Source organism: Equus caballus, chromosome 1 (genome assembly GCF_041296265.1).
Source record: "Equus caballus isolate H_3958 breed thoroughbred chromosome 1, TB-T2T, whole genome shotgun sequence".
NCBI classification, from domain to species: Eukaryota; Metazoa; Chordata; class Mammalia; order Perissodactyla; family Equidae; genus Equus; species Equus caballus.
In genome coordinates this window covers 160,055,631-160,074,290 of record NC_091684.1, presented here as the reverse complement: position 1 = coordinate 160,074,290, position 18,660 = coordinate 160,055,631, and the positions used below count along the sequence as shown (strand labels likewise).

The following is an 18,660-nucleotide window of genomic DNA, read 5'->3' as shown; positions in this document are numbered from 1 at the left end:
TGTGTGTCTTATAGACATCATCACCAAAACATAGCTTTGGTTGTGTCCCTGGCCCAAAACCCTTCCGTGGCTTCCCAGAACCTACAGATGACTCCCCTTGGTTTGGCGTTCAAGGCCCTTCCTCGTCTGGTTGCAGTCTACCTCTCCTGACTTACTCTCCTACACAATCTTTGCTTTTACCATTGTTTACCTGCTGTTTCCTTCTGCCAAACTTTTTGTTCATGCAGCTTCTTCTACTGAGAATTCCTTCTTTCTGTATTTCCACCATCAAAATCCTATCCTTGCTACAAGGCCCAGGCCAAATACCATCTCACTCCCAGGAAAGCTTTGTTGTTTCCCTTTCTTGATCCTTTTCAGAAATCATCTCTCTTCCTCTTCTGGAGCACTTTATATCTTTCTTATGACCCTCATCACATGTGGGATTGCTTTGTAGTATATCATTTATCTTCCTTGATGGATTTTGAGGGTAGAAGGTAAAGTCTGTGTATTCTTCATCTTAGGGTCCCACATAGCATACCAGTGGCTCTCAAGCTTTTTTGAGAACCACTCATATTAAGAAACACCTTTTACATTGTGACCAGTACGCACACACACACCCTTGAAACAAAAGTTTCATGATCAATATTTCCCCTTACTACATGCCATGAGATTTTTGTTCTGTTCTATTTCTTCATTTCCCACTAAATAGATTTCAGGTCCTGTTAATATGCTGCAATCTGCATGTTGCAAAATACTATTCTGTCTAGTATGAATGAGTAGTCCTGTCTATTGCCTCTGAGCCACCTGTTTTTTCCATCTACTTTAATGAGAGCCAGAAGAGCACTTAAACAGTTGACTTTATTCTTTCCTTCTCTCTTGGGAATAGGCTATTATGAAGTTATCCCTTTATTTCATTACAGTGAGGGATGATTTTCCTTCTTTCTTTCTCTCAAGAGGTTACAGTACTGCCCTGCCTAGTGCATATTAGGAGTGGTGGGTATTCAGTATATCTGTAGTAATTCTGCCCTCCTGCAGCCTTGTTTCTGGGGAAAGATGACACCCTCTTTCAGGTTGGTGTAAGCTTTCCTCCATCTCAACACTCTCCACCTGCCAAAGCAAAGGCTAGGTCACAGCTTGAGTATACTGCCTGCTTCTAGGCTGAGTTTCGGATGTGGAGGAGATCACTAGAGTACAAAGTGGGTGCTCTCTTCTTAGTTCTGAGTTTTCACTTGTGCGTGAAGCGATGTTCGTAGAACTGTGGATGTATCAGAGCACCAGCTTCTTGTAGCAATTGTGCCCCAAGCCACTGGCCATAATCAGTTACCTGGACTGATGTGTGTTTTGGGCTGTGTTTCTTTGGCATTTGGGCCATGAGGGTTTGGAGCTGAAGTTCCTGTCAGAACGTTGGGCCCCATCCCAGACTTTGAGGACTATTTTCTCAGAGGGCCTCTTCCCTTCCTCAGTTTCCTCAAATGATGTTTGAGGCCAGAACTCCCACACTAGTGAGCTTGTTTCCTTGTGTGGAAAGATGCTGTAGTATTCAAGAGGGGCTAGGTCATTGGTTTTCAAAGTGTGGTATGAGAACCTTTGGGGTCCCCAAAACCTTGTTAGGAGATCTATGAGATCCCCCTTTTCCAATTACATATCCAAATGAGGCTAGATTTTCTTCATCTTCAATGAGAATAATGTATCACAACAGATTGAATGCAGATGTAGATATGGCAATCCAGCTGTTTTCTATTAAGCCAGACATTAAACAGATTTGCAAAAATGTTAAACAATGCCACTCTGCTCACTAAAATTTTTTTTGTTTTGGAAAATAGAGTTATTTTTAATAAAAGTGTTATGTTAACGTGTAATGGGTTTATTGTTATTTTTAATGAATTAATGAATATATTTAAATATTCCCATTGTAATTTCTAACATAGTAAATGTTGATAGATGTAACTTGCATCAATAAAAGCTCTTTGGAGTCCTTGATGATTTCTAAGAGTGTAAAGAAACCAGAGTGTGAGAGATCAAAAAGTGTGAAAATCGCTGGGGTAGGTCATGCTGTGCTAACCAATCACCTCAAAGTCTCCCTGACTTAACAGACAGTTTCTTTATATTCAGTGCGGGTCAGCAGAGGGCTCTGTGCATCAGGTACACAGGGACCCAGGCCGAGGGGCCTGGCTCGTCACCTGCTGCCCTGCTTGCAGTCAGGAGAAGGAGTATGCACAGTGCTTCGTGAAAGCTTCTGCTGGAAGTGGCATGTCAGAGCATCGTAACAATGTGCAGCCTCATAAGCACTTAGTGAGAAACCTAAATCAAATAAAAACACGTGTTCTTGAGTTCTTTGTACCCTTTTGCCCCAGCATTGCTGGGTTAGTGAGTGTCAGTGAAACGGCTTGAGGATAAAGAGAGAAGTCAGGGTTGTGAATTATAGAAGGATGTTACTCATGAGATACTGAGCCCCACACCACATCCTGGACCATATCTTTTCTCTCTTTTTAGCATTTACTGTGCAGTATTTAAGACATACAATAAAGACATATGGAATAATAGCATGAACAATTGTGTGCCCAACATCAGCTTAGGAAACAAAATGTTACCTGTACCATTAAGCTCTGTTTGTGCTTGTCCTGTACTGGCCTGAAATACCCCAGTTTTCCTGAGCTTCTCATGTCTTATCTTTCACTGTTCCTGAAGGCTCTGCCATGCATTCATTTAGTCATCAAATATTTATCAAGCGCCCATTGTGTGCCAGGCACTGTTTAAAGCACTAGGGATCCATCAGTGAGGGGTAGCAACTCTGGTCTTGCTGTCAGGAGCTCATATTCTGATGGAGAAGACAGGGTAAGTATGTGGATAGAGATGTAATTAATGTTGAGTCACTACCTGATTCTAAGTGCTATCAAGAAAAAGCAGAGTAAGTTGAGTATAAAGTGACAGCAGTAAAGCTTGGTCTAGAAAGCCTTCTCTGAGGAGAAAAGTTCTGAGCAAAGATCTGAGTGAATTAGCCATGGGAATAGCTGAGGGAAGAGCATTTTAATCGAAGGAATAGCATATGCAAAGGATCTAGGCTAGAATCTGCTTGAGGTGCTTAAGGCAGCCAGGGTGGTTGAGGTGGAGTAAAGGAGGGGAAGAGTGTAGGAAATGAGGTCAGAGAGGTAGCCAAAGGCCAGATGATTTAGGGCCTTGTAAACCAGGGTAAAGTATTTGGATTTGAACTTAAGGATGGGAATCCATGGGAGGCTTTTGAGCAGAGTAGTGACATGATCTCATGTATATTTTAAAAGAATCACTGTGGCCTGCCATGTTGAGGAAAAGACTGTAGGGGGCGAGGACTGAAGCAGAGCGAACACATGAGAGTTACACCCGTAGTGCTAGTGAGAGATAATAGCGGCTTCAACTGTCAAGTGCTATGTTGGTAAATGTTTAGTCTCTCTGAGGGGAAGAAAGGGGCCCTGAATTGTAGCATTTCTGATTTACATGGTGTCCATACTCCCACCATGTTAATTTCAAGCTACCAATGTGCTGTTACTGAATGTGGAGATAGGGAAAGATGTGCACAGTCAGCTCTCATGAGCCGCCTCCAGCACACCACCGCGCGAACTTGGGTGCACTTAGACTGTGGTGTGTTTGCAGGGGTGTCCAGGTTAGCCTGCATTTTTAGGGTTGATGGAAGCTGTAACAGCTTTTTGTAAAGAGAAGCTATGAAGAAGGTTATGAGAGGAAGAGAGTCAGTCTGTAAAGTCCGTCGTGCTGGAGCCTTGCAAAATAAGCCTGGATGTTGGAGACCTTGCAGGAGCTCTGGACTCTCAAGATCCTTTGAAAGTGGAGCTCAGCCCAAAACCTCCCTGCAAACAGGAAGCTGGTTTGAGTTAGAACATAAAATAAAAACCAGCTGATGCCCCTGAATGTTTTTTCCCTGCTCCTCCCCCTCCACAGCGCCAAAGGAAACTGCCTTTTTCCCCTTGGATAGCTGCTCAGAAAGCCAGAAAAAGCCCAAACCCATAAATCCTTTGAAAATAAGCCAAGTTTTGAGCCCAGGCAAACTCCTGCCCCTGGGGTTTCCTAGCCCGGATGTCTGTTCCACTGCTGAGAGTCCTGGGAGGAAAGTGACTAAGGAACACAAAGGTGCTAGAGATCAGAGCCTGGAACCCAGGCCCGGCGGAAAAAGGTGGTCTGTAGCAGGGCTTCTCAAGCTGGAGCTGCCAGCCCATTTGTAGGTCATGAAATCAATAAAGTGGGCCAAGACCAGAATTATTTTTTAATGAAATAGAATATAATAGGAAATAGAGTATATCATCTGCAATAAGAGTAAGTATTGTTTTGTGAAACTTTATTTCAGTTTTATGCACATACACATACATGCATGTGTACTGGGTCATGATATAAAAGAGACATAAAATGTGTCTCTTACTGTGGGTTGTGGTCAGAAACGTTTGATAAACACTGATCTTTAGGGTCTGAGTAAGTCTGGTCTCCTTGCTTTAGATTGCTGTTGAAAAGTCCAAGCTAGTTTCAGAATTAATTCTCACTGGAACTGGATCATCTACCCACAAAACACCTACCCAAATTCTTGTCAGAGGGAAGGGAAGCTGAGAACTAACAGATTGGTGTGACTTCTTGGGACCAAAGCTGAAGTAAAGGGAGGGATTGATGTAAAATTGAATCCAAAGAATTTGCCTGAAATCAGATTAGGTTGAAGAGTATAGGAGTTGAGCGGGCTTTTAGCTCACTGCACTTGATTTTGTAACCTTTCCCATCTATGTGGGTAAAGCTGACCTCGGGCTCTTCTCTCTCTCTTCTCTGCTGTAGGCAGTTGGTGTGGTAGGAATGTTCCTGAATACCCCTCCCCCTGGGATGGCCAGAGGCACAGTGCCAGGAGAGGGAGTGGTGCCCTGAGCTAAGTATCCCCTGGACTTCCCCAGGGTTATTTTGTACTCTCCAGTCAGTGCCTGATGCTCAGGCCTTTTAGAAAAGTGACTGAGTGCCAAGTGTGCATTAAACTGAGAAAAAGTGTGGGTGAACTCTCAAGGATGTGTAGAGTAGGCTCATGTTTAGTTTATCCCACATTAGGTTTAGTGCCTCAGGTAGGCCCAAGGGCAACTGGCAAGTTTGGTGCTTGCCAGGTGGCCATGGGTTGCTATGGTGCCCTAGAACTAATAGTCTTTGGCCACCACAGGGCATTTCTTTCCAGCCTAATTCAAATGGTCTTTGGAGATAAGAATTTAAACAGGCCCTCTAGGAGCACTTTGAGTTCTCTGGTTGGGAGAGATCCTAAGATTACCCTAATTGATTCTGGGCTTCCTCTCTCTAGAAACTGGCCTGGACTAGGAGTAGCTCACCCTGCCATGGATATAAACACCCCTGAAGTGTTTCTGGTTTATGTCACCCTCCTAGGGCCTCTGAAACTCTCTTAGCAGAGAACAGGCTAGCCTGTTTACGTCGCCATTCTGCATTCAGAAGCCCCTCTCTCTGAGCCAGTGAAGACCAAGAACATCCCTGAGGAGGGCCACTGCAGGGAGTCCAGACAGTACTGGAGGAGACTGGACCTGGAGTGACAAGCAAGACGTTCTGTAGCAGAGAGTGAGGTGGAGTGATAAGCAAGAGGTTACAGGGCGGTCTGAATCTCACATGGGATCATGTAGCAGAAAGACCAGTAAACAAATTTGAGGTTAGTCCAGTGTGCGCCTCAGGGCTGCAGACAGCGCAGGGTAACGATAGTGATGATGAGAGGGATGCTGAGTGTCTCTTGTGGCTGTGTCCTCTCATAATCTCTGAGCACTTCACACATGTTTCTCTTTCATCTCTGTGGGAGTTGTGGCTTAATAATAATAATTAGAGTACTCTGAGCATCTGTGCTTTGCAAAACACAGCATTAAGCCATGTTTCTGCCTCCTAGGCTCGTAGTCTGTATGAACTGGCAGACATTTTGGGGGGTGGAATCCTCTGATGCAGGGGGAGAACGTGATGGAATGCAAACATCAGGGATATTATGAATCACCTAAATGATACCTAACATTCTTCTGGCTCTTAGTAGATCAGAGTGGCCTTATCTTTCATGCCTGCGAAGGCATGAAGATCAGTAACCTCCCCTGAGTCTCATAGACCCAAGAGGCCAGGCTGGGGACCCAAGGCTTTCTCTTGGAAACAGAGCCTTCCTGGGTTGGGGGAGTGCTTGTTCCTCTGTGGCCATGAGCTGAGCTTTAACCACTTCATTTTCTTTCGCATGGTCCCAGAAGGTTGGGTTAAAAGCTGGCTATGCACACTGGCTTTTCCCTGTGTGATCCAGGGGCCTGGGGCCAGAACAGAACCTAGACAAGTCAGTAGCGCCACTCTCCTAAGACAGAGTCATCAGGAAAGCAGTCAGCCCTGCTGGATGGTCCCAGGTAGCTTCAGCACCTCCTTCCCAACCCTACTCTGTCCATAACATGTCATTTCTCTGTCTTGCTCTAACAGGTGACCTTGGAGAAGGTGCTTGGAATAACAGTGTCTGGAGGCAGCGGACTTGCCTGTGACCCCCGATCAGGTTTAGTTGCCTACCCAGCTGGGTAAGTGCCTTGGAAGAGGTCTTACTGCATGGGAGTGTATAGCCATGCTAAACCAATTGGGGTGGGCAGGAGTTTTCTGGTATCTTCTTGGAGATATATCCAGGTTAATAATGTTTTGGTGCCATTTTTTAAAGGAGATATAGGGCCAGGTAAAGGCTCTTTGTTGGATGTTGTTCTTGTTGCCATCCTGTCCTGCTTTTTGGCCATCCACTCACACTCAGAGAGTCACACTTTATATTATACATAGCTCCCAACACCATCTTCAGTATCTAATTTCTAGTCATTTTTAAAAATAGCTTTATTGAGATGTAATTCACATATCACACAATTCACCCATTTAAAATGTACTGTTCAGTGGTTTTTAGTATATCCACAGAGTTGTACAACCATTACCACAATCAAATTTAGAACATTTTCATAATGCCAAAAAAGAAACCCCACACCCATTAGCAGTCATTCTCCATTTCTCCACAAGACCCCTAGACCTAAGCAACTGCTGATCTACTTTGTGTCTCTATAGATTTGCCTCTTCTGGACATTTCCTATAAATGGAATCGTACAACACTTGGCCTTTTGTGACTGACTTTTTTCACTTAGCATAATGTTTTCAAGGTTCATACATGTTGTAGTGTAGGTATCAGTACTTCATTCCTTTTTATGGCTAAGTAACATTCTGTTGTATGGATCTACCACATTTTACCTATTCATCAGTTGATGGGCATTTGGGTTGTTTTCACTTTTTGGTTATTATGAAAAATGCTGCTCTGAACATTTGTCTACTCTAGTTACTTTGAGAGATGTCAGTGCTTTAGAAGAAAGGTAGGTTCTGGGGCTGGTGTTCTTTCTCTTGCTACCTTTTCACTCCCCTGCTCCTACAGATGGGAAAACCCCAACCATAGTATGTTTAGGCTTTTGCAGAAGTGCTTCTTTTGGAATCTTAGGGTTCCGTCTGCTTCTGGTTCTCTCCATCAACCTCTGTTCCTTGCTCCTGGGCACAGGAACAGGAAAATGGAAGGCCACTGCTCCACCCCTCTTCCCCCACCATCAACTTGGGAATGCTGAGTTCCCCAGTGTGATTTCCACAGCAACTTTTGTAGACGGTTTTTGTACCAGATATGTGACTCTCTTAGTTTTATCATCCCGTTAAAAAAGCTGCCTTTGTCACGAATTTATTCTGTGCCAGGCACTTTGTTAAGCACTTTACAGGAATTATTTTATTTAATACTCAGAGCAACCCTGTGAGGTTGGTACTGTTATCATCCCATATTTTAGAGGAGGAAACTAAGATTCGAAGAGGGTAAGCAGATGGCTCAAGGTCACACTGCTAATGAGTGTCTATATTGGGATGCCTATCCAAGTAGTCTGACTGCAGAGCTCCTACTCCTAAAATTGGGAAGGGAGGTGGGGGAGACTAGACTTTCTGCTTTTTTTTTTTTTTTGAGGAAGATTAGCCCTGAGCTAACATCTGTGCCCATCTTCCTCTACTTTATATGTGGGACACCTGCCACAGCATGGCTTGACAAGTGGGGCATAGGTCCACACCCTCCGAACCGGTGAACCCTGGGCCGCCAAAGTGGAACGTGCGAACTTAATTGCTGTGCCCCTGGGCTGGCCCCTCTGCTTATTTTTAAAAGCTGCTTTTCCCCTCAGCTGTCTACCTGCAATTCGAATGAGAAGAGCTCAATTTATGGGCATCTCAGTCTATGTCAGGGAGACTTTTGCCCCTGGGTTCCTGAATCAGTGTCTCTCCTGAGCGGCCCTCTGGCGTTTGATGTCTGTGGTGGGGGCGCTGTGGGAGCTGCACTGGCTTTACTCTACAGAGGCCGAGGTGGCCTCCTGCTCCTGCAGACCCAAGCTGATGAATGACCTCTGTTGCCGGCTACCCTGTGCAGCCTGCCTCAGGGGAATTCCACTAGATCTTGCCTCTGCCTGGGAAAGCCAGGTTTCTTCTTGTTGGAGGTGGGGCTGTGGTTGAATGTGGGATGGGCAGGAAAGGCCTGGACTGCTTCTCCGAGCTTGCTGAGCCCTATGTCCCTGCCCTGGGGAGTGTGGAGCTCTGCTCCCCGTGCCCCCCCAGGCCTGGCGCCTTTAAGGGTGTATGCTTCTGTTTATGGGCAGGTCCTAGTCTGGTGCGTGTGCCTGGGAGGCCTTATCCTTCCAGGTGGTGTATGGAAGCTTCCCTGCTGTGACCTCTAGTAGGTTTCCTTTGCGTGCTTGGCTTGGGCCAGCCCTGGGCAGTGCCCCGATCTACTCCCTGGCTTTTGATTTCCGAGAACTTCAAGCTCTCTATGCCAATGGCCCCTTTCTGGGTGTTTTAGTTTTGCTCTGTCTTAGAGCTCCGAGATGTGCCTCTGGGGTGTCTGGAGGCCACCAAAGTTTGTGTGAACCGAGTGGGCTCTTTCCCTCCCTGCCTCTCTTCCTTCTCTTTCTGTCTAGTGATCCTAACCCCACTCTCCTCCCCCACTCTCTTGTTCCTACTGAGCTTGTTGCTCTAGGAGCAGCTCAGGTATCCTAGAAACAAGAAGAGAAACAAAGCTCAGAAAATTCTCCCAGAGGCCTAGAGGCAAATATCAAACCAAAACAAAGTTTTCTGAGAGGAAATGAAACAGCTCAGGGAGGGTGGCGTGGAGGGAGATGTGTGTCAGGCAGAGGTGGGTTGAAGTCTCTGGGCAGAGACCCTTCAGTTTTAGTGGCTCTTGCATCACTTCTTCAGAGTTTTCCCCACGGGAAGCCCACCCCTAACCTGTCACACTTTAAGCCCCCCTGCTCTAGGAGGCCAGGCTGGTCCCAGATAGATAGCCTCTTTGAGGGACTTAGTTTAGTTGAATACCCACAACTGACTTGCGACCCTTTTCTAGCTGGCTTCGTAGAGCGTTCAGGTGCTGCAGAGCCCAGCACAGCCCCTATTGCCACTGTGGAGGCAGTCAGTTCTGAGAATGAGTTTCTCTAGACCCCCAGTGCCAGAGCACAGGGCCTGGCCTCAGTGAATGCTCTGGGCAGAGCAGCTACTAGAGTGGGAAGTGTCCTAGAAAGGTGATCACCCTATCCAGCAGCCAAGAGGAGACCTCTTGGTTGCTTTAAGTAGCGAGAGGAAGAGGAACCCAGCTCTTCTGAGAAGACACTCCATTTACTCAGCCCATATTGGAGTTTATGCTGAGACCCCAGCTCCAAAGCATTGGACTGAGTGTGAAGCCACAGAATCTCCTGAACTGTGTTCAGCTTCTTCTGAGCTGAAGGAAAACAGAGCTGTGTTCTTACTCTCTGTGGCAAGCCCTGTGTGGGGGTTTGCCAGGGAGTGTGTGGGGCAGTGGAGAGACTGGTGGACCAGGAAGAAGAGAATGCTTGAACTTGGTGCCCTGATGGATGTGAAGCATATGCAGGGGCACTCTCAAGCATCGATCCCCTCAGTGCCTTTTCTCCTGGTTTCCCTGAAGGTCTCACACCTGAAACTGGGGGCTCTTAGTTCTTCCCAGAACAGTCCATTCATAGATACATGCATTCGCTTGTTCAGCATATACTTGCTGAAAACCTGCTCTGGGCCAGGCACTGTTCCAGGCACAGGATGCACACCAGTGAATAAGACAGACAGGTCACTGCTTTTGAAGGGCAAACAGACAATAAGCATGTAAGTAAATAAGTGAGCGAGATAATATCAGAGAATGGTGAGTGTTCTGAAGAAAATAAACCTGGGTGATGGAAGGGAGAGTAAGTGAATAACTGGGAGAGGGGTAGGGGTCAGGCGACTTTTAGATTGGGTGGTCAGGACTCAGTGGGAGGTCACATTTGAGCTGATGTCTGAATGACAAAGAGGAATCAACATGTGAAGATCTGACACCAAAGTGTTACAGGTGGAGCAAACCTCGAGTGGAAAGGTCCCAAGGAAAGGAGGAATCAATTCACTTGTTTGAGGAGCTAAACAGCGGCCATGGTGGCTAGGCCATGGTGAGTGAGAGGAAGCTGGCTCAGACACTGCCATTTTGATCTGCCTGTAAGTCTTGTGGCTCACAGAGATCCACCTCTTGTCCTGGCAGGGAGTAGGTTTAGTGTCCTGTGGGCAGAGAGAAGCGTACTGGTAGCTCTGCTCCGGTGGCCATGTTATTCATTGGGTTATTACCACCAGGTCTTTTCTCATGCCTTTGAGGGGAGCTTGTAAAGTGTCCCAGAAACAGAGATGCCAGTGGGTCTCGTGGCCTGGCCTAAGAGGATTACTTATGTGGAAGGCATTGGATTCTAGGTCTCTAAAGAGGACCATAACCAGAGATGCCCTGGGAAACATCCTAGACTCATTATCTCTTAGAATAATTAATGCTATAAGATTTCCCCTTTGGGAGTGAATCTGGAGGGACAGTTTGTAATTCTGCAACCTAATGAGTCACTAGTATCCAGCAAATCCTGGATGGGATATCATAGTCGGGGTTCCTATTTCAAATGCAGACCCTTGGATAGCCCTTTCATTGTTATTGCTACACCAGAGTACTCTTCAAGAAGATGGCTAGGAACACCATGCTGATGACTTTGCACATTATGTTCTTCAGTTCTCATAACAATTCTGTGAGGTAGATATTGTCATTCCTGTTTTACTGATGAAGAAACTGAGGTTCAGAGAAGTTAAGGAATGTGTCCAAGATTACACAGTATGTTAGCAGACAGGTCTGCCTGACCCCAGTTTTCTTGTTCTTTTCATCATCACACTGCCCTCAGCATCAGTGAGTCCTAAAAGCCTAAGGCAGGGGAGAACCATGGACCTGCCCTGGAGCCTGACTTCCTCGGCAGTCAGGGCTTTGAGATTTGGGAGCTATAGTGACTTAAAGATTTATTTACTGATTCACAAAGAGTTATTAAGTGCCTATTTTCTAGGCCCTGGGGATGTAACAGTAGACAAAACAGACAGAAATACTATTTTCACAGAGCTAGGAATCTAACGATAAAGATAGATCTCCCCCACCAAAAAAAGTAAATTTTATAAAATATTATAAGTTAGTGTGTGCTTTGGAAAAAAGTATAAGCAATAAACAGTGAAAGGGAATAGGGAATGTAGGGGGTGTAGGGTTGTGATGTCAAATAGGGCTAGAGGTAGACGTTTGAGTAAGGCTTGAAGGACCTTTGGTGTGCCTCTGTGAGTCACCTGATTTTACCTGGTCTGAGGAAGAAATGCTAGGGTACAGGGTCTCTGCTCCCCACTGTGCTGTTATATTCGTTGCTCATCCCAAGGTTCATTTGTTTCTGCTTTCTGGAGGATGGAGAGTGGTAGGAGATGGATCCTGTGAGAATGCCGGGCTCTTCGTGATGGCAGCAGGCTTGGACTTGTCCAGGGAAGAGGGCTGTCAAGGGCTCAGCCCTTCCTCCTTGAGAGAAGTTCCTGGGCAGTGGGCCCAGCACCTGGTACTGGTGCTCTACCTTGTGACCTCCGGGCAGAGGTCCCGAGGGACTGAAGCCTCACGCACATGTACCCTGGGGTTCTGAATTACGGGACTCAGCCCGTTGGGCCAGCCCCGCCTTTTTCGTATTGAGGGTTTCAGCCAGCATTGCTGCAAGGGCATGTGAAGATGACTGCCTGCTGTGCTGGGCAGGATCAAGGGATCTGGAGGCAGAGGGCCAAAGATTGATGCAAACTGTGCCCCACCCACCCCTCCTAGCAGACTGAGGGGCTTACTCAAAGGTCAGAGAAGACTGAAGAGGCTGCTACATCAGTGATTATGAGCTCTCTTCTCTTGGGAGGACCTCAAGGAGCTTGAATGTCTTTCCAACTTCTGCCCTCACTTTAACATCTGCATTATTGTCCTACAAGTGGAGCTGTGACCATGGGTTGGTCTCTTTCTCTCTTTTTCTCTGTGTTGGAAGGTTTCTAAATTTGAATAATTAGAAGTAAAAATTTCAGCTTAAGGGCCTGCCTCTGTGTGTTTCCCTCCTTTGCTTAACTCTTCCATGCCATACTCGAGAATTTTTCCATCCCAGAAGGAAAGAGTTGCCCCATAGCCAGTCATCTTTCTATGTACATTGTATTTTTACGCACACATGCTGCTCTCCCTTGTCCTTCTACCATGTAGTCAAACTTAGAGGAAGGAGGAAACAAGATGTGGTGGCCCAGCAAAATTCAGAATTTGTGTGAAATGACTTGGAAAGTGTTTTAAGCAGTCTGATGCACTGCGCTTGAAAGGTAATGATGCTGCTTTGGGATGATGGGTTTAAAGAAATGCTCAAAAGCTTACAATAGAGCCCTCATCACCTACTTTTTCTGGATTTGTAGTGTGGCTGGCCAGAATATCCATTGAGTCAGTTCATGTCAGATCAGCTCTCAGCTGAAGCTCTTTGCCATGGTTTAGCTGTGGCTGATCAGAAAGCCTGGGTAGCCTGTAACCACTCAGACTAGAAGTCATTGCTAGAGAGATGAGCCTGCAGAGGGCCTCCTCAGTAGGGCAGCACAGATAGCAAGAAGGCTCAGAAAACATCAGTTTGCCCAAGAACTTGCTGGGCTCTTCTTGATGGTGGCAGGCCTGGTGGGGATTGTTTTTCACACGCTAAATGAAGTATTAAAATCTAAATATCTAAATCCATGAACTTTGAACTATAACTGCCATAGTTTTCATGCATCTTGTTCTGATTTCCAAAAATTCTGTAGCCTAAATCCTTTTCCCCTCAAAGTGCCCCAGCCTTCTTTCCCTCTTCTCAGAGGCTCCTGCCCTAGCACCCTGTGCATTAGGTCAGTGTACTTCCTATTTTTCAAGTCTCCTCTTCAACTTCAGTGTTCTCGTCTTTCCCCCACTCACTCCACTCTGCTTTTCTTAGAGCACTGCTGTTGGATTCCTGGCTCTATTTTGCTTTAGCTGAACGGCTTTGAGCAAATGACTTTACTGCTTTGAACTCATTTCTCCATCTTAAAGTGGGGCTAATTGTACCAGCGTCACAAGATTGTTGTAAGGATTAGCTAAGACCAGATATCTAAGGTGCTTAGCAGAGTGCCTAGCTACATAGAAGGTGCTTGGGAAATGGTAACTCTTATTATTGCCCCACCCTGTGAAGAGCAGTAGACCAGTTACTACAGGAAGTAGAAGCCTTCATGTTTAGGGTTCATTGAAACTCTTGTGTGGTGCTTTTCACCTTAGCCAGGAGATGTCACTTCCGTTATCTTTCCGTACTTTTCTGTGCTGCTGTCCTAGACACTTGAGGTAGTTTCTCAACATTTCCCCTTCCTTGCTACCTTCCAAGCTTATCATCTCCTGAGTGAGTGAAGATGTAGATATTTTCTTTTATCCAAACTTAACCCAGCTTTCCTTTGTTGGCTCCTTTCCAGAACAAAAAATAAGGCCTCCTTTAAAGTTTTTACCGTTACTCAGATCCTAACGGGACTCACCTCCATTTTTCCAAAGGAAGAACCTGACACAGTCCCTTGGTACCTCGTTCCCCACTGCCAGGAGCCCCCTTTCAGCTTCCTTTCCATGCTCCAGGAGTAGCAATATTAAAAAATGCCATTTGTTATGGCTCCTACTGTGTGTCAGAAAAAATCATTTAGTCCACAGAAGTCCTATGATCTAGATCCAAGTGTCTCCTTTTTGACAGATAAGGAAACAGGCTTGTGACTTACCTAGGCTCACAAAGCTGTCCATGGCAGAACAAGGACTCAAACCCTGGTCTCTGACGCCAGAGCCCACAATGTTCCCACTGTCCCACACTGCCTCTGAAGATCCACAGGTCCTTGGTGCCCCTTTCTGTAGAAGACAGGTGGGGCATGGAGTAGGGAGGACAGCTGGGCTTCCTGATGCCCCACCAGGACCAAGCTTGTGAACCAGGGGAGGCATTCCTCCTTTCAATAAATGGTTCTTGAACATCTGCAGTGGGCCAGACTCTGCTAGTCACAGGAGACAGAGCAGTGAGCAAGACCAGGTCCAGTTCCCACCCTCACGGAATGCACAGTCTAGGGAGAGATAATCAAAAATAAATGTAAAATTGCAATTTTGGTAAATGTTACAAAAGATTGATACAACTGTGTTCTGAGAGCATATACTGAGGCCATTTGACCTGAGATCTGAAAGAGGAGGACTAAAGGTTAACTAGTTGGAAAAGTGAGGGAAGAATGTTCTAGACAAGGGAAACGGCTTCTGCAAAGACCTTGGACTGGGAGGAACATAGCAAGTTAAAAGGAGTGAAAGAATGTGGTTGGAGCATTTTGCAGGGTGAGGCTGGAGGGTGGACAGGGCTCACACCACCTGGGGCCTTCATGGGAACTTGAAGGAGTTTGGTCCTAGAAGCTCCCAGGGATTTTCAGCAACGGGTGACATGATGAGATCAGAGGTGCACACATATTTGATGGAAAGAGCACTGGGAGTCAGAAGACTTGTGAGTCCTGGCCCTGCTCTTTATAAGAGCCTGGGTTTCTGAGCCTAGGTTTCCTCATCTCAAAATTTTGGAGGGTTGGACCAGGTGATCTTTAAAGTTATCTAGCACAGTGCATTTAATTCCTCCCATCCTTCTTCCCAGCTCTAAGTTTCTATGAGTCTATCTGTTTTGAAGGAATTAGGCTCTCTGTATCCTGGACTGCCCTTAACAGAAGTTGGGCAAGTGTGCGTGGATGTATGTGTGTGTTTTGGGAGGGGAGAGGGAGAGTGATGGGGCACAGAGTTTCCAAAGCCATCTGATTTTTGTTTTATATATATATTTTTTATTTTATTTTATTTTTTTGCTGAGGAAGATTTGCCCTGAGCTAACATCTGTGCCAACCTTCCTTTATTTTATATGTGGGTTATTGCCAAAACATGGCTGCTAATGAGTGGTGTAGATCTGCACCTAGGAACTGAATCCTGGCCACCGAAGTGGGGCACGCTGAACTTAATCACTAGGCCACAGGGCCTCTCCTGATGTGGCATTCTGGAAGGGAAACAGGAGACTGGAAGTTGGTATAAAGAGAAAGGAGAAAGGAATGAGGAAAGGAGATCAAGGCAAGATTAGGAGATGGAGAGAGAAGGAGAAAGAGAACAGTGAGGTAGGAACTGGGGGAAGGAATTAGAGGAAAAGATGATGTGACCCAGGAATCCCAAGGCTGTTAGTCAGCTGGCAGTTCTGGGCATATCTGGTATACCTCAGAGATCCCAGCATCCCCAGTGATTACCTGTGGAATTTGCATATTGAAGTGGTTTATTGAGCCTGAGATGCTAAGCACTCACTAGCAGCTTGTACCTGTGTTCGCTTCAAGTTTCTACTAAGCACTGCGTTTCCCGCTAAACAAGGCTGGGTCTGGGGAACATTAGCCCTCTGTTCATTCTCTTCCCATCCTCTTACCTGGTGTAGCAGGCTCCACACTTGCTCCTGTCGTCTAGTTAGAGTGCTGATGAAGTGGTGAGGCAGAAGGAGCAACACACCGAGGCCTGCTGACAGACAGGGAGCCTGAGGGGACCATTGCCTAGCTACGGCTTCTGGCTTCTTGCCTCTGACTCCTACCTCCTGGCCTCCTCTCTGGAGTTGCCTCTGGAAAGTGAATCTGAACCTGATCCCATCCAGCCTTGCCGCCTGGATGGAGAGAGTACTCTCACCCTTCTCTGCATGGCACGTGGAGTTCCTGAGTGCCTTTTGGCAGTCTAGAGGGCCCTTCTCAGGCTTTCTGGGGCCAGGGGTTCTCAGGGCTGGGCCCAGGAGCTCCGAGGCACTGAACAGGCTTCCCCAGGCCTTCTCAGGTTCTCTCTGCCCACCCTAACCCCCCAGTCTTACTGAGCCTCCCTGCAGTTCTGGCCGCCTGCCTCCAACTCCCTCCTTCATCTGATGCTTGGAGGATGTAGGGGACCAGCTCCTGCCAAGTACACATATGGGCGCACACGTGAGAGGCCTCAGCCACCCTTGGAACACAAATGCGTGACGCACGTGTCACTCCAAGCCTGTGAACTGGACTGTTTTGCCCCAGTCATGTGTAGTCTTCCTTCCTACACCCTTCCTGGACTATGTGCAAGGGCAGAGGGAAGGCCTGGGTCCCTGCTAACCTTTGTGGATATGACCAGAGATGGTGCTGGTGCTTAGGGACCTGGTGGGGATAGGCTTCCAGGGAGCCCTTTTACCTTCATGGGACTGCAGAGATAGGCCCTTGTGGGTGGGGAAAGGAAGCAAGAAGAACAGGTTGCCAGGAGAAAGCAGTCAGTTGCCCTCCGTGGCAAGTGCCGCCCCTCTGAGCTTGTTCTACCCAGTTCCCTCTGCTGGGGGCCCGGGATTTCCAGGTGGCCTGGGAGCTCCTGGGGGAGCTGTGGTTTGGTACTAAATCTGTTGTTTCACTCATCTCCCCAGGTGCGTGGTTGTGCTGTTCAATCCCCGGAAACACAAACAGCACCACATCCTCAACAGTTCCAGGTAAACGGGTCAGGGCCACCTCCTCCTCCTAGGGGCTCTGAGAAGGGCACTGTCTGGGGTCTCTATGGCTTTGGGGGTTGGGACCTGGTTGGGCCCCAGGGCCAGATAGGGAAATGCCAAATGTGCCATTGATGTCTGTGGGTCTCACCTTTTGAGGGGACTATAAGGGGGCCAGGCTTAGGGCAGGCTGCCAGTACCCCTCTGACCCTCCTCATCTCTTGCAGGAAAACCATCACTGCCCTTGCCTTCTCCCCTGATGGCAAATACTTGGTCACCGGAGAGGTGAGTAAGGAAAGGGGGCTGCAGTACTTTGAAGCGGGGGCTGCCTGGCCTCAGCAGAGAGCTACAATCCTACGCCTGGTTAGGCTGCTACCATCCTCGCTTCCTGAACAGACGCCAAATCCTGGTTTTTGCTGTACCTTAGAACAGTGATTCTTAAACTTTAGTGTGTATCAGAATCACCTGGAGGGCTTGTTAAAGTGCACATTACTGGGCCTACCCCCAGAGTTTCTGATTTTACAGGTCTGGGATTGGACCCCAAAATTTGCATTTCTAACAAATTCCCAAACATGCTGATTCTGCTGGTTTGGGAAGCACTCTGAAAACTACTGCCTTAAAATATTCCTTATCCCCGGAGGCCCCCTGCTGGGCCCATGAGGAATACCTCTACCTTAGTCTTAGAGGAAGGCAAGCTGGGGGGCAGAAGTAGGCATGAGTGCTAGGTACTGCTTCTCAACCCTGACTGCCCGTCAGAATCACTCAGTGAGCCTTGAACAAATACAGAGGTGCCGACCCTCACCTAGAGATAGTGAGCAAAACCTGGGGCCATTTTCTCCCTGCTAATCATTGTGGTCCTGAAGTGTTTATCATGTTTCCTCTATGCCTTTGCCCTGTATAGCACTCTGAGCCTGACTCTTGGCCTGGGAGGCCCTTAGAGAGATTGTATCCAGTAGCTGCTGGGGTGGGGACCCCCACACTGAAAACCTAGGAGAGGCTGTATGCCTCTGACCCTCACTTCCAGTTCTTGCCTCCCTGCAGAGTGGGCACATGCCTGCCGTGCGAGTTTGGGATGTGGCTGAGCATAGCCAGGTGGCAGAGCTGCAGGAGCATAAGTATGGTGTGGCTTGTGTGGCCTTCTCCCCTAGTGCCAAGTACATTGTCTCCGTGGGCTACCAGCATGACATGATCGTCAACGTCTGGGCCTGGAAGGTAAGTGGGCTGGGTGGGCTGGCCTGGCAGCCTCCTGGGGGTCCAAGGGCCAGTTGGGGAGCCAGGAAGCTGCTGACCTGAGCCCCTTCACTCCACCATGCTGATCTCAGTCTCATTCTAGAAAATGATCTGAAGCAGAAAAGAGCAACTGTGTAGCCAAGCATCTTGGTAGAAAGGGGCTAGATTTGTGTCTTCGAGGACCTCCAGAGGAAATGAATCTCTTCAGCTCCTCTGGAAAGGGATTCTCCTCCCTCCCCTCTTTTTCTGACCAGAAAATCCTGGAAAGAAACATTTTTTCAAGTACAAATCCTCTCTACCCCTCCTCCATCCTCAGAGCCTCTTTCTTCTTAGCCCTAAGAGGCAGACCCTTGATTCTTCCTTTGGCTTGCCCTCCAGAAAAACATCGTGGTAGCCTCCAATAAGGTGTCCAGTCGGGTGACGGCAGTGTCCTTCTCTGAAGATTGCAGTTACTTTGTCACTGCAGGCAACCGGCACATCAAATTCTGGTACCTCGATGACAGCAAGACCTCAAAGGTGAGATGCTGAGTCTAGAGGTAGCCACCAGGGCCAGGGCCTGCCCAGCCCACCCCAGGAGACCCTGCTGCTC

General features: G+C 47.4%; 1 protein-coding gene across 9 annotated transcripts in view; it reads left to right on the top strand.

The window, feature by feature from the left end:
• Positions 1–18,660, top strand: part of MAPKBP1 (mitogen-activated protein kinase binding protein 1) — a 49,813-nt gene that overhangs the window by 16,309 nt on the left and 14,844 nt on the right. For 7 of the 9 annotated variants that reach the window (XM_070239052.1, XM_023619536.2, XM_070239043.1 and 4 more), the window contains exons 3-7: positions 6,427–6,518; positions 16,782–16,844; positions 17,069–17,126; positions 17,883–18,053; positions 18,450–18,587. In XM_070239052.1, coding sequence (XP_070095153.1) covers positions 6,427–6,518; positions 16,782–16,844; positions 17,069–17,126; positions 17,883–18,053; positions 18,450–18,587 — 522 coding nt within the window. Of the gene's footprint in view, positions 1–4,782; positions 5,642–6,426; positions 6,519–16,781; positions 16,845–17,068; positions 17,127–17,882; positions 18,054–18,449; positions 18,588–18,660 lie in introns of those variants that run through there. The other 2 variants (XM_070239057.1, XM_070239054.1) reach the window with 2 other exon arrangements.